The sequence below is a fragment of the Miniopterus natalensis genome, chromosome 11 (assembly GCF_054644295.1).
Source record: "Miniopterus natalensis isolate mMinNat1 chromosome 11, mMinNat1.hap1, whole genome shotgun sequence".
Classification (NCBI taxonomy): Eukaryota; Metazoa; Chordata; class Mammalia; order Chiroptera; family Miniopteridae; genus Miniopterus; species Miniopterus natalensis.
The window spans coordinates 51,535,870-51,551,545 of record NC_142091.1 but is presented as its reverse complement, the minus strand read 5'-3'; the positions used below and the strand labels follow the sequence as shown (position 1 = coordinate 51,551,545).

General features: G+C 40.7%; 1 protein-coding gene across 8 annotated transcripts in view; it reads left to right on the top strand.

Annotated features, from left to right (window-relative positions):
* Positions 1 to 8,454, top strand: part of HPS5 (HPS5 biogenesis of lysosomal organelles complex 2 subunit 2) — a 33,773-nt gene extending 25,319 nt beyond the window's left edge. For 5 of the 8 annotated variants that reach the window (XM_087821762.1, XM_087821767.1, XM_016219445.2 and 2 more), the window contains 5 exons: positions 175 to 333; positions 1,830 to 1,943; positions 3,511 to 3,617; positions 5,915 to 6,185; positions 7,583 to 8,454. In XM_087821762.1, coding sequence (XP_087677888.1) covers positions 175 to 333; positions 1,830 to 1,943; positions 3,511 to 3,617; positions 5,915 to 6,185; positions 7,583 to 7,643 — 712 coding nt within the window. In that variant the 3' untranslated portion in view covers positions 7,644 to 8,454. The remainder of the gene's footprint in view (positions 1 to 174; positions 334 to 1,829; positions 1,944 to 3,510; positions 3,618 to 5,914; positions 6,186 to 7,582) is intronic. The other 3 variants (XM_087821765.1, XM_087821768.1, XM_087821766.1) reach the window with 2 other exon arrangements.
* The last annotated feature ends 7,222 nt before the right edge of the window (positions 8,455 to 15,676 follow it).

The following is a 15,676-nucleotide window of genomic DNA, read 5'->3' as shown; positions in this document are numbered from 1 at the left end:
GCCCTTTGGTATTTTCCTTATTATCTTGGGGCTCAACTGTTCATTTAAAAGGCTATTAGATTTTCACTAGTTTTTCTAGACATTTTTTAGCTGAAGGATTTTCAAGTTATTTCATTCACTATATTGATCTCTCAGTAACATTTTCACATCCCCACATTTTGTTTCCCTTCTCAGCATGAAGATTGGTGATTTTTCTCCCCTACTTTCTCTTAGGCCATCCTTCCTTGAGTCCCTTCTACAACCAGAGTCTTTAAGATTGGATTGGCTGCTTTTGGCAGTGTCCCATGATGCTCCCCCAAGCACAAGCACTATGGATGATGAAGGAAACCCCAGGTATAGAAGTCCTTTTTCTAAGCTCTGATGTTCCTTTGGAATGGAACTAGTTTATTCACATACAGCATTCTGGGCTTACTTCAGGAACAGCTCTGGAAGAGACTGAGCCAAGTCATGGTAGTAAAGAGATTGCATTTCCTGGTTGTTCAGAACACTTTTTGTGTTACAGATCCTATAAGAACCTGATGATTTCTCTCAGAAAAATGCATATCCATGCAAAATTTTTCACATGATACCAGAAAATTAAACTGCCCCCTTAAGCTCTTTCATGGATCCACCTTAAGAGCCCTTGATAACTAAACCTGTGTTAGAAGTGTTAATGCACCTCTCACATACACCAGAGAGGTGTTATGGGACAGCCCCCTGAGTTGAAAGGAGAGGGCTGTCCCCACCTTGATTCTTATTATGCTCATAAGAATGAATTCTAACTAGTGACTCCATATAATTGCTTTGTGTTAAAGTGAATTTATTAAGAAAGCAATTTATTAAGAAAGTAAAGTATGCAAATTTATTTAAGGAGCAAGGCAAGCAAATCTGTCATCCTGGATAATGCACAGGTGGGCTCTCTTGGCTAAGCGAGTGGGGTGGGGGGAGGTTTGCCTTATATACATTTTTGTCTATAGATTTTAAAATTCCTCTGCTGAATATCTTGGTACAGGTTAATTTTCAAGGTCTCCCTTTTACTTTGTTGTGGCTTTCCTAGAATTTGTGAGAAGCACCTGTCAATTTTATCTTGCCAAGCCCCAAGACTGCTGGCTTTTCTGTTTAGTGGGTGGGATGAGATAAGACTGCACTCTTCCTTCCTCTTCCTCCCTCCTGTCTGCTGTCTTTGGAGAGACATTAACCATTTGCTCTCAAGGATCCCTAGCTGGGGAAGATAAGGGCTTGTTATTTACAAGCTAGCTGCAAGCTGTCCAAACTGCTTGGCCTTGTTTAATTTTCTTAACTCAGTTTCCCTATTCCTCCTGCCCTGGAATTTTCCTACCTTTTTGCTATCCTGTAACAGAAGGGAAAAAATTATGCATATGTGTTTATCTGTGTGTGTTTTCTTTCTAGAAATTTCTAGACATAACCTGATTTTGGATTTTAAAAAGTTAGAATACATAAACAATACACACTGATACTTTTAATGTATCAGAAATGATTCTTGGGTTTTCCCCCAGGAGAAGCTTTAAAACCCCCCAAATGCTTATCCTATATATGCCTAGAAAAAATGTCTGGAAGGTTATACAGTGGCTATCTGTGAGTGATGGAATTACTAGGCTTCTTTCATTTGTTTTTGATTATCTAAAAATGTATAATTAAAAAAAAATAAGTAGGTATTTGTTATAGGAAAAAAAAAGTTTTTAATTTTTCAAAAGCCAAGTAGAAATGTTTAAAAAATATAATAATAATGGAACAGATCTAATTAAACTCTGCCCTTGCCTATTAGATGACTAATAAGCATTTTTTAGAATTTATTTTCTATCTAATTTATGGAGTTTTTCATTTCACAGACCTCATTCACACTTGTTTTCCTGGGGTTACAGTCAGCTGATCCTTCATTTAATTAAACTACCCGCAGATTTTACAACCAAAGAGAAAATGACTGACATCTGCAGATCTCATGGGTAAGAGAATTTTCTTAGAAACTGAAGTTAGGATTAGAATCATTTCAGTTAATAACTTTGTAGTTAAGGGCCTGAATTGATACACTTTATCATTTGTGAATTCTCTTTGCTGTGGGAAAGTATCTTTGTTTTAAGTGATAGTAAAGTACAGTGGTACCTCAATTTTCAAATGTAATCTGTTCTGGAAGACTGAGTTCTGAAATGTTCGAAAACTGAGGGATCCACAGCCCACAGCTAGGCTTCAGGATCTTGCACTCAGTGGAAGCCGTGTGGCATGTTCGACTTCTGAGGCATGTTCGAAAACCAAAGCATTTACTTCCGAGTTTATGGCGTTCATAAATTGAAACGTTCGTCAACGGAGATGTTTGAAAACCGAGGTACCACTGTACACAAATTTTTCCTTTTAATTTTTGTGCATATTTTTTCTCTGTGTGGTGGAAGCTACTGGACCTGACTAATTCCTTTCTCTACCCCCTTCTGCTTAGTTGGTAACCCCAGGCATGCAGGTGGTATTTAATTTAGCACTAGACTGTGATTTGATTATAATTGCTAAAGGGTTGTCCAGATAGGGAGGGATCAGAATGGTCTCAGTAGAACTGCTAGTGAAGGCCTCAGGGAGGAGGTGAGGCTTTGGAGGTAAGCCCTATAGGCTGGATAGGATCTGTATTTAAAAGAAGCCAGGAGGAGGGCTGGTGAGGTTTAAGAAACAATAAGAATAAGGGCATGAAAAACAGACATCGTTTTTATCCATACCACCTATTAGTCATTTATTGATTGCCTGGCCATGTTACTGTATGGCTGCACTTAGATTATGATCTTTTGGAGATAGGTACCTGTTTCTTCCTTTTCCCTCATAATGCAGGTACTTGATACACGTTTATTCATTGATAACGAGGGATGAGACTAACCAGGTGGTGGGGCAGAAGAATTTCATCAATAGAAACCCTTTAGACTTTTGGGTATGAAAATGACATGGTAAAAATGGAGCTTTCTGGAGATCATTTTTGGTGTCCTATGTGAGAAAAGCTGGAGACAGGAAGACCAACTTGGAAGCTGTTGCAGTAATTCATTTTTGACTGAATTGGTGATTAGTAGGGCAGCAAAAGGACCACATCCAAGGGACATTTAGAAGGAAAATGCAGTGGGATTTATAATACTGGATATAGCCAATGAAGGAGGGAGAAGAGTCAAGGAAAGCTTTCATATTTGGGGAAGAAATATCCTAATTTGTATTGAATCTTAACATTTATAAAGTATAGAAGCTTAGATATATCATAACTGGTGTTTGGCCTCAAATGTAAGTATTTATCACTAGCTTTTATTCTTTCTTCTTAAACACTCCAGATCAGGGCTAGTGGAAATATTTTGCACTGTCCAGTGTGATAGACATTAGCCACATGTGGCCATTGAATACTTGAAATATGGATTGGTCATCTGAAAGAACTGACTTTTTAATTTTATTTACTTTAAATAGCCACATGTATCTAGTATCTACTGTAATGGACAGCACAGCTCCAGATAAATTCACTGCCTTTTATTACTTTCTTCAACTTTGGTCTCTTTAAAGTTTCTGGCCTGGATATCTTACTCTCTGTTTGGAGCTGGAGAGAAGAAGAGAGGCCTTCACCAACATCGTGTATTTGAATGATATGAGCCTGATGGATGGGGATAGTGGTATGTAAATCCCAATGGTTGTTATTTATTTATTTATTCTTTAAATATGTCTTTATTGATTTCAGTGAGAGGGAGAGAGAGAGATAGAAACATCAATGATGAGAGAGTCATTGATCGGCTGCAGCCCGCAACCCGGGCATGTGCCCTGACCAGAAATCGAACCCCGAATGCCTGGATCCTAGGTCGACCTGGATCCATGGCTCAACCGCTGAGCCATGCCCGGCCAGGTCCAATTGGTTATTCTTGGTTGTAGTATTTTAGAATTCACTTCAGACCTTCAGTAAAGAAATTTGGTGAACATTTCAGTGATCATGTATATAATTCTAGCTACCTGTCAAATTTGCAGAATTAAAAAAATTTTTTTTACCTGTACCATTTGGTAATTAGAAATCATAATTAGGGATAAACTGCAGGCAACTTTACTATTTAATGAGTGCCTGCTGTGTGTTAAGTGCTTTTCCTATTACTGTTTAAATGAGGTAACAAATTCTTGGTACTTACTATTATTTTTGTTCTACAGGAGTTATAACTAAGGTCAAGAGAAAGGACAATTAAGTTTCCCAAAGTCATACAACTGGTGGAACTGGTGTTCAGACCCCTGTTTGACTATCTAAAGCTGGTGCTCAGGTTCTTTTCTCTGCATCGTGTTGATTTTTTACATAGCCAAAAGTTAGAGATCATTAAGATGAACTTAAAATGGAGTAGAAGTCAGATTTCCCTAAGCTTTCACAACTATTTAGATCCTTTTAAAAACAGTTTAATTTTTATCAATTCAAAACAGATAAAATGGCAGTCAGAAGGCCAGGACTTTGGCACACTGATATCTGAAGTCTGAGGGTCCATGCTGCACTTAGAGAGTTTTGGTTTCTTTTATGGTGCTGCTTTATTCATCTCATTGCAGAGATACCAACAGCAAGCAGCAGGGTTCTTCATCCAGTGTGATCTGCAGTCTTTTCCAGCCCTCCTGTGTGGGAAAGGGAACATGAAAACAGAACAAAGAAGCCAGTTGACTGGCAAGGGTTAACTTCAGATGTCACAGCTATAGCAAAAAGTACTGTTTCAGAAGTGAGAAAAGAGGGCCAGGTGGTTCTGTAGGACTAGAACTATAGACATGCATACATTTCTGAATAATATCCAGAAGAGTTAAAATATAAATGGTTTATATTTTTAAAGTTACATGGTGTTTATTATAGAAAATAGTACAGAATTTAGGAAGCATAAAGAAAATAGTCTCCCTGCCCAGATAAAAGTACTTTTGATATTTTGTTAATGTAATAATAATAATAATAGCTATTTTTGTCCTTGGTGTATTAAATGGGTCTTTTCTTAATACTTTTCTCTCCTTCTGTCTCATACTAAACACTCCAGTTTGTGTTGATTTTACTGCTAAATATATATCTTCTACCTACCTACTTTCTTTTGCTCCACTGCCATCACTCTGGTCCTAGCTACTTGCTGAGACTACTGCAGTAACCTCATAATTGGTCATCTGGCTTCCATTCTTGTTCATTTTTAATCCATTTTACTTAAGCAGTCAGGGTGGTTCTTTTAAACCAAAACTGGATTATGTGGCACCCTGCTTAAAACCTCTTACATTGAACTCAGAATAAAATCTACATCCTTAAGGCCTGGTGCTATCTTGTTCTCACTACTCACTACTGCCTTTGTGTGCTATAGGCCTTTTTTGGAGTTCCTTAGATTCAAGTTCTTTCCTATGTCAAGATGTCCTTCATATTTCCTTTGTCAGAAATAAAGGCTCCTTCACCCTCCATTCCTGATGCTCCCCACCTCAATTCTGCACGTACGTGGGCCACATGCACATGCTGTCTGTTTGTTGCGTCTTTCAGCTCTCTGCTTAAACATCACTTCCCCATAGAGCCCTTCTCAGATTCTCCAGAAATCCTTTTGTTCTCTAATGGTTGGTTTCTTGATCTTTTCTTTTATAGCACTTATAAGTGTAGTACATTTATGTGTTTTTCTAAGTTCTGTCTCTTTTACTATAAGCCCCACAAGAGTTCCTTATTGTATATCCAGTGCCCAGCATAGAATATGCCCTGGGTAATTACTGAGTCAGTGAAAGAATATAGAAGTTAATTTTGTGGCTTCTCCTTATCATGAACTATTCAACAGATGTTCAGAAAACAACTTTGTGTTAGGATGATGAGATTATGTGCTCTAATATTTGTATGTTTTGCTATTAACAGTTTTCACAAACTGTTTTGACTGTCTCCTGTATGCAGGCAGAGTGCCAAGAGCAGTCAGAGCCAACATTTCTATGTTTTTGTGTGTTTGTGTAGGTTGGATCCCAGAGACCATGGAGGAATGGAAGCTTCTCCTACATCTTGTACAGAACAAAAGCACAAAACCAGCCTCCCAGAAGTCACCAAATGGGAGCTTTAGTGATGAGCCTTCCCCTATCAACATGGAGAATGTGGCACTGCTGTTAGCTAAGGCCATGGGTCCAGATCAGGCCTGGTCACTTCTACAGGAATGTGGTTTGACACTTGAGCTGTCAGAGAGGTTTACCAGAACCTGTGATATCCTAAGGATTGCTGAGAAAAGACAGAGGTAATACTTGTCTGTCATGTCCCTTTGCATAGGTGCCTGGGGAATGTGAAACCCCAAGATTTTCAGAGGTGCATGGGATGAGAGAGATCACCCATTCACAACCCCTCAACAGATTAGGGGACTGAGACTCACCTTTTGATTAAGGCGATTAAGGAAAGAGACTAAAGTAATGTTTTGTTCACAGTCATGACCAAGACACTGGAATAAGGTGAGTGAATACCCAAATCTGATGTGTAATCAGTTCTTTAAGAACCTTATTGGTACCAAATACCTAATTGTCTCAGGTTTTTTGTTTTTGTTTGCTTTTTTAGTTGTGGTACAGGTAACATAAAATTAACCATCCTAACCATTTTTAAGTGTTTGGTTCAGTAGTGTTATGTATATCCATATCACTGTGCAGCTCAATTCCAGAGCTTTTTCATCTTGCAAAACTCTACCCGTTGAACAACTCCTCATTTCCCCCTCCACTCAGCCCCTGGCAACCTCCATTCCTACTTTCTGTCTCTGTGATCTTGATTGTTCTAAGTACCTCATTGAAATGGAATCATGCAGTATTTATCTTTTTATGACTGGTTTATTTCACTTAGCGTAATGTCTTTAAGGTTCACCTATGTTGCAGCAAGTGTCAGAGTTCCCTTCCTTTTCTTAGGCTGAATAATATTCCATAATACGTGTATACCACATTTTGTGTATCCATTCATTTGTCAATGGAAACTTGGGTTGCTTCTACCTCTTGTCTGTTGTGATTAATGCTGCTATGAATGTGGTTGTACAAATATCTCTGAGACTCTGCTTTCAGTTCTTTTGGATAGATACCCAGAAGTGGAATTGCTGGGTCATAAGGTAATTTTATTTTTAACTTTTTGAGGACCCGCTATACTGTTTTCCATAGAGGCTACACCATGTTACATTTCTATCAGCAGTGCACAAGGGTTCCAATTTCTCTACATTCTTGTCAACACTAGTTATTTTCTGATTTTATTTTAATTTTTTTATAATAGCTATCCTGATGGGTGTTAGGTGGTATCTTATTTGCATTCCTCTAATGATTAGTGATGTTGAGCATCTTTTTCATATGCTTGTTAGCCATTTGTATATCATCTTGAAGAAATTCCTATTCAGGTATTTTTGCCCATTTTCAATCGCACTATCTGTTTTTTGTTGTATGAGTCTTTGTATATTTTCTGTATTAATCCTTTATCAGATACATGATTTTCAAATATTTTCTCCTATAGGACAGGATGCTTTTTCATAAGATGCCTTTTCACTCTGTAGATTGTGTTTTTTGATGCATAGAGTCAGCTTTTTGAATCCTCTAATTACTTGTGGTTTTTAAAGTTTTTTTGTAAAGAATGAACAATGAGAACTAAACTTGTTTCTTTTCTTTGGGATTTCAGAGCCTTGATACAAAGCATGCTTGAAAAATGTGATCGGTTTCTCTGGTCTCAGCAGGCCTAGTGGAAGAAGGTTCAGTCGGATGTCATGCTCCTGAGTCTTCTGAATGCATTTGCTGATGAAGGAAAGGCACCACCTGAAAGCTCTGCCATCTTATTGGGAGTACTTTGGCCAGTGTCTGTAACCTCTGCATTTATGGCTTATCTGTGGCCTCAGTGTTTCTCAACCAAAGTTGAGTTTTGAAAGGACTCAGTCCTTGTTTGCTGATATGAAGTGTTCTGGAATCAGAATGTGAGTGTTTACAGCTATGCAGTCTTTATTCTGAACAACAGTGTTATTTGTTCCTTGCTTGTGGATTGGGGGAGCAGAAGTTTCTCATTGTGGTCACATGAAGACAGATAATATAATTGACAGGAGTTGAATTCTTTTTATATCTTGTCTAGGACAGTTGAGAAATTACTGAAATATGACCTGGTATAATGGAATTAACACATAAAAGAAGTGAAACACTGAAGAGTCAAATTAGATATTATGAAATCCCCCATATTTAATTCGAACTAATTTAAAATACTTTTCCCCCCAGTATTTGACATTTTCTAATCTGAACCTATATACTAATTCATTACTGGAAATGTTTTATCTCTAATCTTTCCTAAACAGAGAGTAGTTCGAAGAAATCATGCACTTTTAGAAATTATGTTTTAAAAGTCAAAATAAAGGAAGGCTAAGTACTAATAAAGACTGAAACAAGTGCTTGTATTATTTAAGCCAAATACTAGATTGCCATTTGCCAAGCTCCTGTACACTTACTACATAGCATGTTATATTAATAATGTGAAATCTGATTAAAGTTTTCATTTGAATAGAATATAGACATGAAGTTTATCGTGAGCAATTTGCAGGAAGGTGTGGGGTAGACTCACTGTGGAGTAAACAAAGTGTTGGGTACTTGAATGGTTCACTTTTTTTTCCGTTTATAACACAGCCAGGGATCTATAGACAAAATTGCTGTCATACTTTCATATGACATTTGGGTATGATGTAACCTGATGGGTTAAAGAGATTGTCAGAGAAAGGAGGTTCACAAAGCTGCTTAGAATTTTGAGAAACCTAACAATGTGTGGTGGCAGTAAGGGTGTGATGCGGTAGTGGTAGTGGGGGAGTGTGTGTCTGTGTGTGGTATTTCCCCATAAGTAGTTCTCTACCAGCTTGGGCGTCCTACAATACAAATCAATTCTCACACTATCTACTCGGAGATAGCATCAGATTCTGCTGATTAAGGGATGTGAAACAAAAACCTTCGCAGCCAAAAGGTTTTCTGAAAGGAAGGTTTTTTTGAACCATGTGCTAGTCACTAGCAAAAGGACCAAGTTGGAACATGTAGTCTAAAACACCAGCAGCAGGGCAGGACAGAGAAGATGAACATTTTTCCACAGTCTTGGAGCTTTTTTATGCAATAGTTTGGGGAAGGAAGGTGCAGGTTGTTTTGAAAGAATTTACACTGGCTAGAAAATGGGAGTGGGAAAAGGTGAAGTGAGGGCAGTTCTAGGATAGGTGCATATCTTTAGGGAAGAATTGTTTACTGCTTCTGGATTGGTTGTGGACAGCATTCCAAAAAGTTCATGCATAAGCAGGATGCGGTGATGTCGGGTAATCCAATATTTTTTCAGATGGCTGCTGGTAAGTTGATTCAAAGATTCAGTATACATTCCATTCAGGAATGTGAGTAGTCTTTGGTTAGTCTCCAATTATAGCTGTTAACTGAATAACTCCAATTGTCTCTTTCTCCCAGTCTCCCGCCAGCTGTAATTGAATTTAGATATCTCAGAATTTTTCTTTTGTCAGGGCTCAGTCCACAAGACTGCACTCCACTTCAGACACCAATCACAAGTCCAGGTTGTTAACGATGCTTCTGACTGACTGGCTACAAATCAGAGGTTTCCATGATTCCTTCCTTGAGTTTAATTTCCTATAGTGGCTCACAGAGCTCAGAGAAACGTTTTAGTGACTAGATTACCAGTTTATTCTGAAAGGGTATAACTGCGGAACAGACATATGGAGGAGATGAATAGGACAAGGCTGGAGGGAAAGGTGAGGAGCTTCCATGCCCTCTCTGAGCTCCGCTCTCCCTGATTCTCCACTTGTTCACCAAAGCAGAAGCTTTGGAACCCAGTCCTTTCTGGTTTTTAAGGCTTAATTACATTGGTGTGATTGATATAATCGTTGGTTATTGGTGGTTGAATTCAGTCTCCAGCCCCTCTCCTGATTTGAGTGGGGTGGGGTGGAAGGAGGCTTTTACAACACTTGAATCAGGTGGTTGCCTCCCCTGGCAACCAGCCCCCAATATTAGGTGCAGTCCAGAGTCACCTCATTAACACAACCAAAGCAACCTCTCTCTCACTCATCACTTAGGAAATTTTGAGGGTTTTAGGAGCTCAGTTTCAGAAACTGGAACCAAGACCAAATATGTATTTCTCCTTATAAATCACATATCATACCTTCCCACTAGCATCAGCTGGAATTGGGTTGTATGAATCATGTTGAATGTGATCTTGAATGTGAGTCTGTACCAAGGTAAAGAGTGAAAGCTTGTTCTTCACTGACAGCTTTTGTCATTACAACATGACTGTCCAAAAGATAGCCCAGAGGAAATCTCAGGAGACAGTCTGACCTGGCATAATTGTGCAAGTCATTTCCCAACAGAGTTTCCAAAGCATATTACAGCAATCCCCATTTACCAGAAGGGTACAGAGGGAAATTTCTAGCATTAAAGAAGAATACATCATCAGAAATAATTTTCCAAGGCAAACAAAACTAAACAAAAAATTCCCTTCAGTTGAATATTTAAATTTGAACAGTCTACCTGGGTACGAGGCTTGGTTTTCTTCATATATATTAATATGTCCTTATTGATTTCAGAGAGAGAAAGGTAGAGAGAGAAACATCAACGATGAGAGAGTCATTGATCGGCTGTCTCCTGCACGCCCCCTACTGGGGATTGAGCCCACAACCCGGGCATGTGCGCTGACTGGGAATCAGAGCTTGATCTTCTGGATCATAGGTTGATGCTCAACTGCTGAGCTTTGCCAGCCGGGCTAGGCTTTGTTTTGAAATACAACTTGTATCTCTGACTTGCCTAAAAATGCTAGGCAGGCTGTGATTCATAACTTTTACTTTTGTTTATACATTTGACTGCTGTTTAACAGGGCTGCGGGGCCAGAGCTTGGGTTCTGAGGCCGAATGTCTGGTTTTGAATGTCTGCTCTGGCTTTTCTTGTCTAACCTTTGGGAAGTTATTTTTGATTCTTTAAGTTTCAGTTTTCTCATCTATAAAATGGGGGTAATATTAGCACCCACTAAGGATACTTTGAAGAATAAATGAGATAATGAATATGAAGTGCATAGCACAGTAACTGACACATAGAGTAAAATCAGAGCTACCTCCTAGTGACCATTAAATGAGACTAAACTGTAGTGCATAGTGCCTGTAACAAGCTGTATGGGTGATAAATGCTAGCTGTTCTTTGAAAGGTTTAGAATATCATCATTTCACCAAGTAGTGATCTAGACCCATGTAAATTGTTTTACATGATTCAGAGAAAGAGGGAAGATCAAAATTGAAGTTGATAACTTCCTTGCACATATTAAATTTATCACTGTCCTGGTCAAGGCTCAAAACCTTGTAGTCATTCCTGCCACATCCCCCTTCTCAACCCTCCCTACTGTTAAAGAGAAAACCACAAGCCCATGTCAGAGAGATTGAGCAAACATCATGCCACACCAAGGGTCAGCAGAGCTGCAGAGTGGTAGCTGAGAGTGACACTAATGCCTGAATTATTTTTATCACATCTCTTAATTGAGCTGAGAGTCTGATCAAAAGGGGGGAATTGTAAAGAGAAAACAACAGGCTCAAAATGGCCTCACTCATGCTAAAAACACATGATGCCAAACCTAGGTTTAATACCTGATCCAGTTGCAGTTTCATCCTCTCCCAGAAACACAATCTTGATCAACTAGTTGGGAACTTTCTGGTTAACACCAAGGAGGTGACCTGTTACTGCAGGCACTCTCTGTCCTGGGACTCCATAGAAAGAGGAGGCGATCTGCATGATAAAAACCCTTCCTGATCTCTTCCCCTAGAAAAGGTGTCCTGGCCTACATATTCAGGTGAATTTTGGTTTTTAACACTGCCAATTACTAGGTAAATATTCTCAATTCTATGTGGTGGTGTTTTCCATTGGTCACATTTTTCCATTCTCTTGCCAACACCCACATTCCCATTGCTTATTGCTAGACAGCTGCAGCTTTCCTAACTTCTAAACACTGCCGTCCCACTACTACTTCTCAGTCTCAGCACAAGAAACTGTAAGCAACCTTAGGTATCATCCAGTCAGCTGATCTACAAACCAACTAACACATCAGAGTCACCACAGGAGCTTGTTAAAAATATGGATGCCAAAGATACTGCCCAGACCTGGAACCTGTAGGTCTAGTGACCAATTTAATCCGCCTCAACTTGCCTCCCACTCCCACATTGTTCCTGGATTTAGATGTAGAGTTATTCTCATTTATAGATAACCGAGGCCCCCGAGAAAGAGTGCTTGTCTTGGTGTCATGGGAAGTTAACTGGAGATCCAGTGTCAGAGTTCTTGTCCTCTTGAGCACAGCCTTGATCATGCCTCTTCCCAATCAGAAGCTTTTGTTGGCTACCCCCTGCTTTTAGGATAAAGCCCAAATCCTTGAGCTTGGCATTTAAGGCCCTCTATGACCTGTTTCCAGACTCAGTTTCTCAATTTCAGAGCCCAAATTTGCCTCTTATCTTGGGTTCTCTGTGTCTTGGCCCCACTCTGCACGTGGCCCTCTAGTTGTGCCCCTGCTCAACCCTGACATGCCCTTTGCTCCAGTGCCCACCAGCTGAAATTCCACCAGGGTCTATCCCTTTAGGTTCTGCATATAACATAAAATTTCTCATCTTAACCATTTTGTGGCAGTACAAGGGGCTGAAATCTCCACTCCTGTCAGGAATAGTAATTAGAGTGAGGTCAGAGCCATAACCAGCTTTTCCCACCCCTGCATTTAGAAGAAATCTGGACTCAGCAAACTTACTGAGTAGCAACACAGACTTAAAACACAGAGCTGCTGTGCTGAGATGACGAGCCTGGAGTTGCCACTCAACCCTGGCCTGTGAATCAAATACAGACACAAGTGAGGCCCAGAAAATTCCCACTTGGTAAGTTCTTCCAGAGGGCTAAGAGAAATACTAACCGGCACAGCTCTGCCCTAAATACAGGTTTTCCCAGATTGTGGTTTCCATCTTGCCCAGGAAATACATCATTTCAGATGGATGACTCCAACTCAATCTGAGTATTTAGTTACTAAAATCCTCTAGCGATCTAGGCATATTTATATCTGATTATATAGGTAAAGCCTGGCTTTAGTGACCCAGTCTCAGTGTTATCCCCTGGCAGTGGAGCTTTTCCTAGTGAACTGCCTGTTTCACGGTGTGAGGCCTGTGCAGCACGCAGAGCCCCAGCTTAGCTGAGCCCTGTGCTCGGCTTACTGTCCTGCTTTCACCATCGTGGAATTTTAATGATTTCTGAACAAAGGTCTCGGTGTTTTTACTTTGCATCGGTGCCCACACACTGTTTGTCCTGGCTGCCACAGGAGACCTGAGGTGGAACCCAAGATGTTGCATTTCTGACAGGACCCCGGGTGGTACTGAAGCTTCTGGGCCCTGATCGCCCTCTGAGCAGCAAGGTTCAGTGTGAAGTCTGCTGGAGCAGAAACTTGGGAGGAATCTGAAAGGCAGTGTGGAGCCCAGACCCCTGGCAGAGGGGTTACTCACCACAAACTTAAGGGAAACATAAATTTCTGTATTTCCTAAGCCTCTGTACTTTTCCCAGCAGGTTAGCCTTAATTAACTAAAGGCAGTGATATAGAGCAGTTACACAGCTGTTCAGTTCTCAGTTTATTTAGACTTGACTAATTTTGGAGAAATGGCTTTCTGCAGGATGTGCATAATGGCTCCACCTGGGTCAGACACCTCCAGTTCTCTGGTTCCTACCTCCCAGGCCAGTGGGTGCTGATGGGAATGGCCTTTAGGATCTGGGGATTGGAGATTGAGTTTATAATTAGAGGAGAAGACAAAGTTCCAGCCCAGCCCAGGCAGTGTAGCCTGGGCTATCAGCGTTCCACTTTGAAGTTTGGGGCCAAACCCCAGCTAGTAAAAGTTGCCAGTCATTGCTATCGGAACTTACCTTCATTGACAACATTGTGGCTCGTATTGTCCTTGGATCCCTTAACCATAATGCCATCATAGTACCCAAATTTTACCCCGGCTTCTAAGAAACTTTTTTTTTTAAGTAAGAAAACAAAACCAAGTTATTTTATGCAAAATACTATGATGTGTAGCAGATACAACGTTGCTGCCAGGAATGCCACCATGTCCCTAAGCCTGTCATAGCCCCATAGCATTTCCTATGCCTTACAGAGCACAGGGCTCCAGATCATGTTAGCCTGGGGTGGCTCTGTCTGTGTGGGGTCACAGGGTTCATGGCTGGTTCTTTCACAAGTCCATGGTATTTACATTTCTCTGTCCTTCCCAGTTGCACCTGCCCATCTCCCTTCTTGGCTAACCAGTGTATTTTCCTCTTTTATTCTCAGCCTCAGATTTCATCAGTTTTGTCAGTCCTCAGTGAATGTACTGTGTCCACACCTTGGAGAGGCTTGTGCTATTGCGCAGGCTTAGAAAGGCACAGTGTGTGGTGTATCAGACAAGGCTGTGCACGCCTACAGACCCTCTGGCCCCTCAGCTTTCTCCAGCCACTACTACAGCGGGGAGTTTCCTGTGGCTGTGATCCTTCTCGTGCAGGTGCAGCCTGGCAGCACCTTGCTTTGGGTCTGCTCCATGACCTGTACATCATGCCCCACTGGGCATGTCAGTCTCACTGGGCACTTATATGTGCACAGCAATAAAATGTAAGCAAATGTGAGCATTTGAGGGTCCACCCTTGACAATAGAGATGGAAGCCAGTTGATAGGTGCTTTTATTTGACTCCTGGGGGTAGTGCTTAGTCACTCTACTCTGTTCTTCAGAAGGTTCCAGCTCCAAGACTTTTCCTCATGACCAACTCTATAATATATCTTCTATTGTTCTTGCTCTTGCTCTGTATTACTCCCTAGTCTCCTAGTCCTGCTCCCAGGGTTGGTTTCCAAATAAAATAGCTGGGAACCTGGGCTAAGAACCATTGGGTGGTGATGGGGGAAGGAAGATGGTGAAGTGAGAGGATTCTCCTACTTTTTTTGAGGCTTTATTACCTAGACTTCATCTGTTATCCAAGGTTAAGGTTCCGAAAGTTAAGAAACAGTACTTAATAGCTATTGCTGCAGGCTGACTTTTCTCTCCCCCAACACAAACACTTCTTTACTCTCCCCCACTCTCGTGTCTGCAGATCCTACATCTGAGCCCCTTGCAGATGAACCTAGCTCATGACTTGGTGTAGAAAATACCGAAGGATCCTTAATCTCTAATCTCTAAGCAGCCCTCCAACTACATCCTGGGGTACAGGGGAGAATGGGACGTCCCCACTTACCCAACAGTGAGAGACCCAAAGGGCCTAGATTATCAAGTGGAAAAACCCACCTAGTGGTCCAGGCCACCTGTTGCCCAAAGAGGGTCCAGCAACTGACACTACCTACCGTTTTGAGCCTCCTTTAGACCATAAACTTGACGGAGGGAGGGAGGGAGGGAGGGAAGGAAGGAAGGAAGGAAGGAAGGGAGGAAGGAAGGAAGGAAGGAAGAAATGTACCATTTATAGAGTGATGTAAATATAAAAAGAAAGTGACCCCAACTCCTGTCCTATTGCCCCTGTCTGGGCTCTGTCCTGTCCAGGTATTTTCCTCTGATGACCAATTTCTATAACCTATTTAATGTATTTGCTTTAAGTACAGAGTCTAGAATTTATTGTATAGCTATGTTTGCAAACACTGTAAGAGCTATACTTTCATTTTTCTCTCAAACTGGAATATTTTCTTTATAAGCTAGCACTTCTGTGAAGGATAAGAAATTTTGTCTTGCTTTTTCCCCCCTCCTGGATA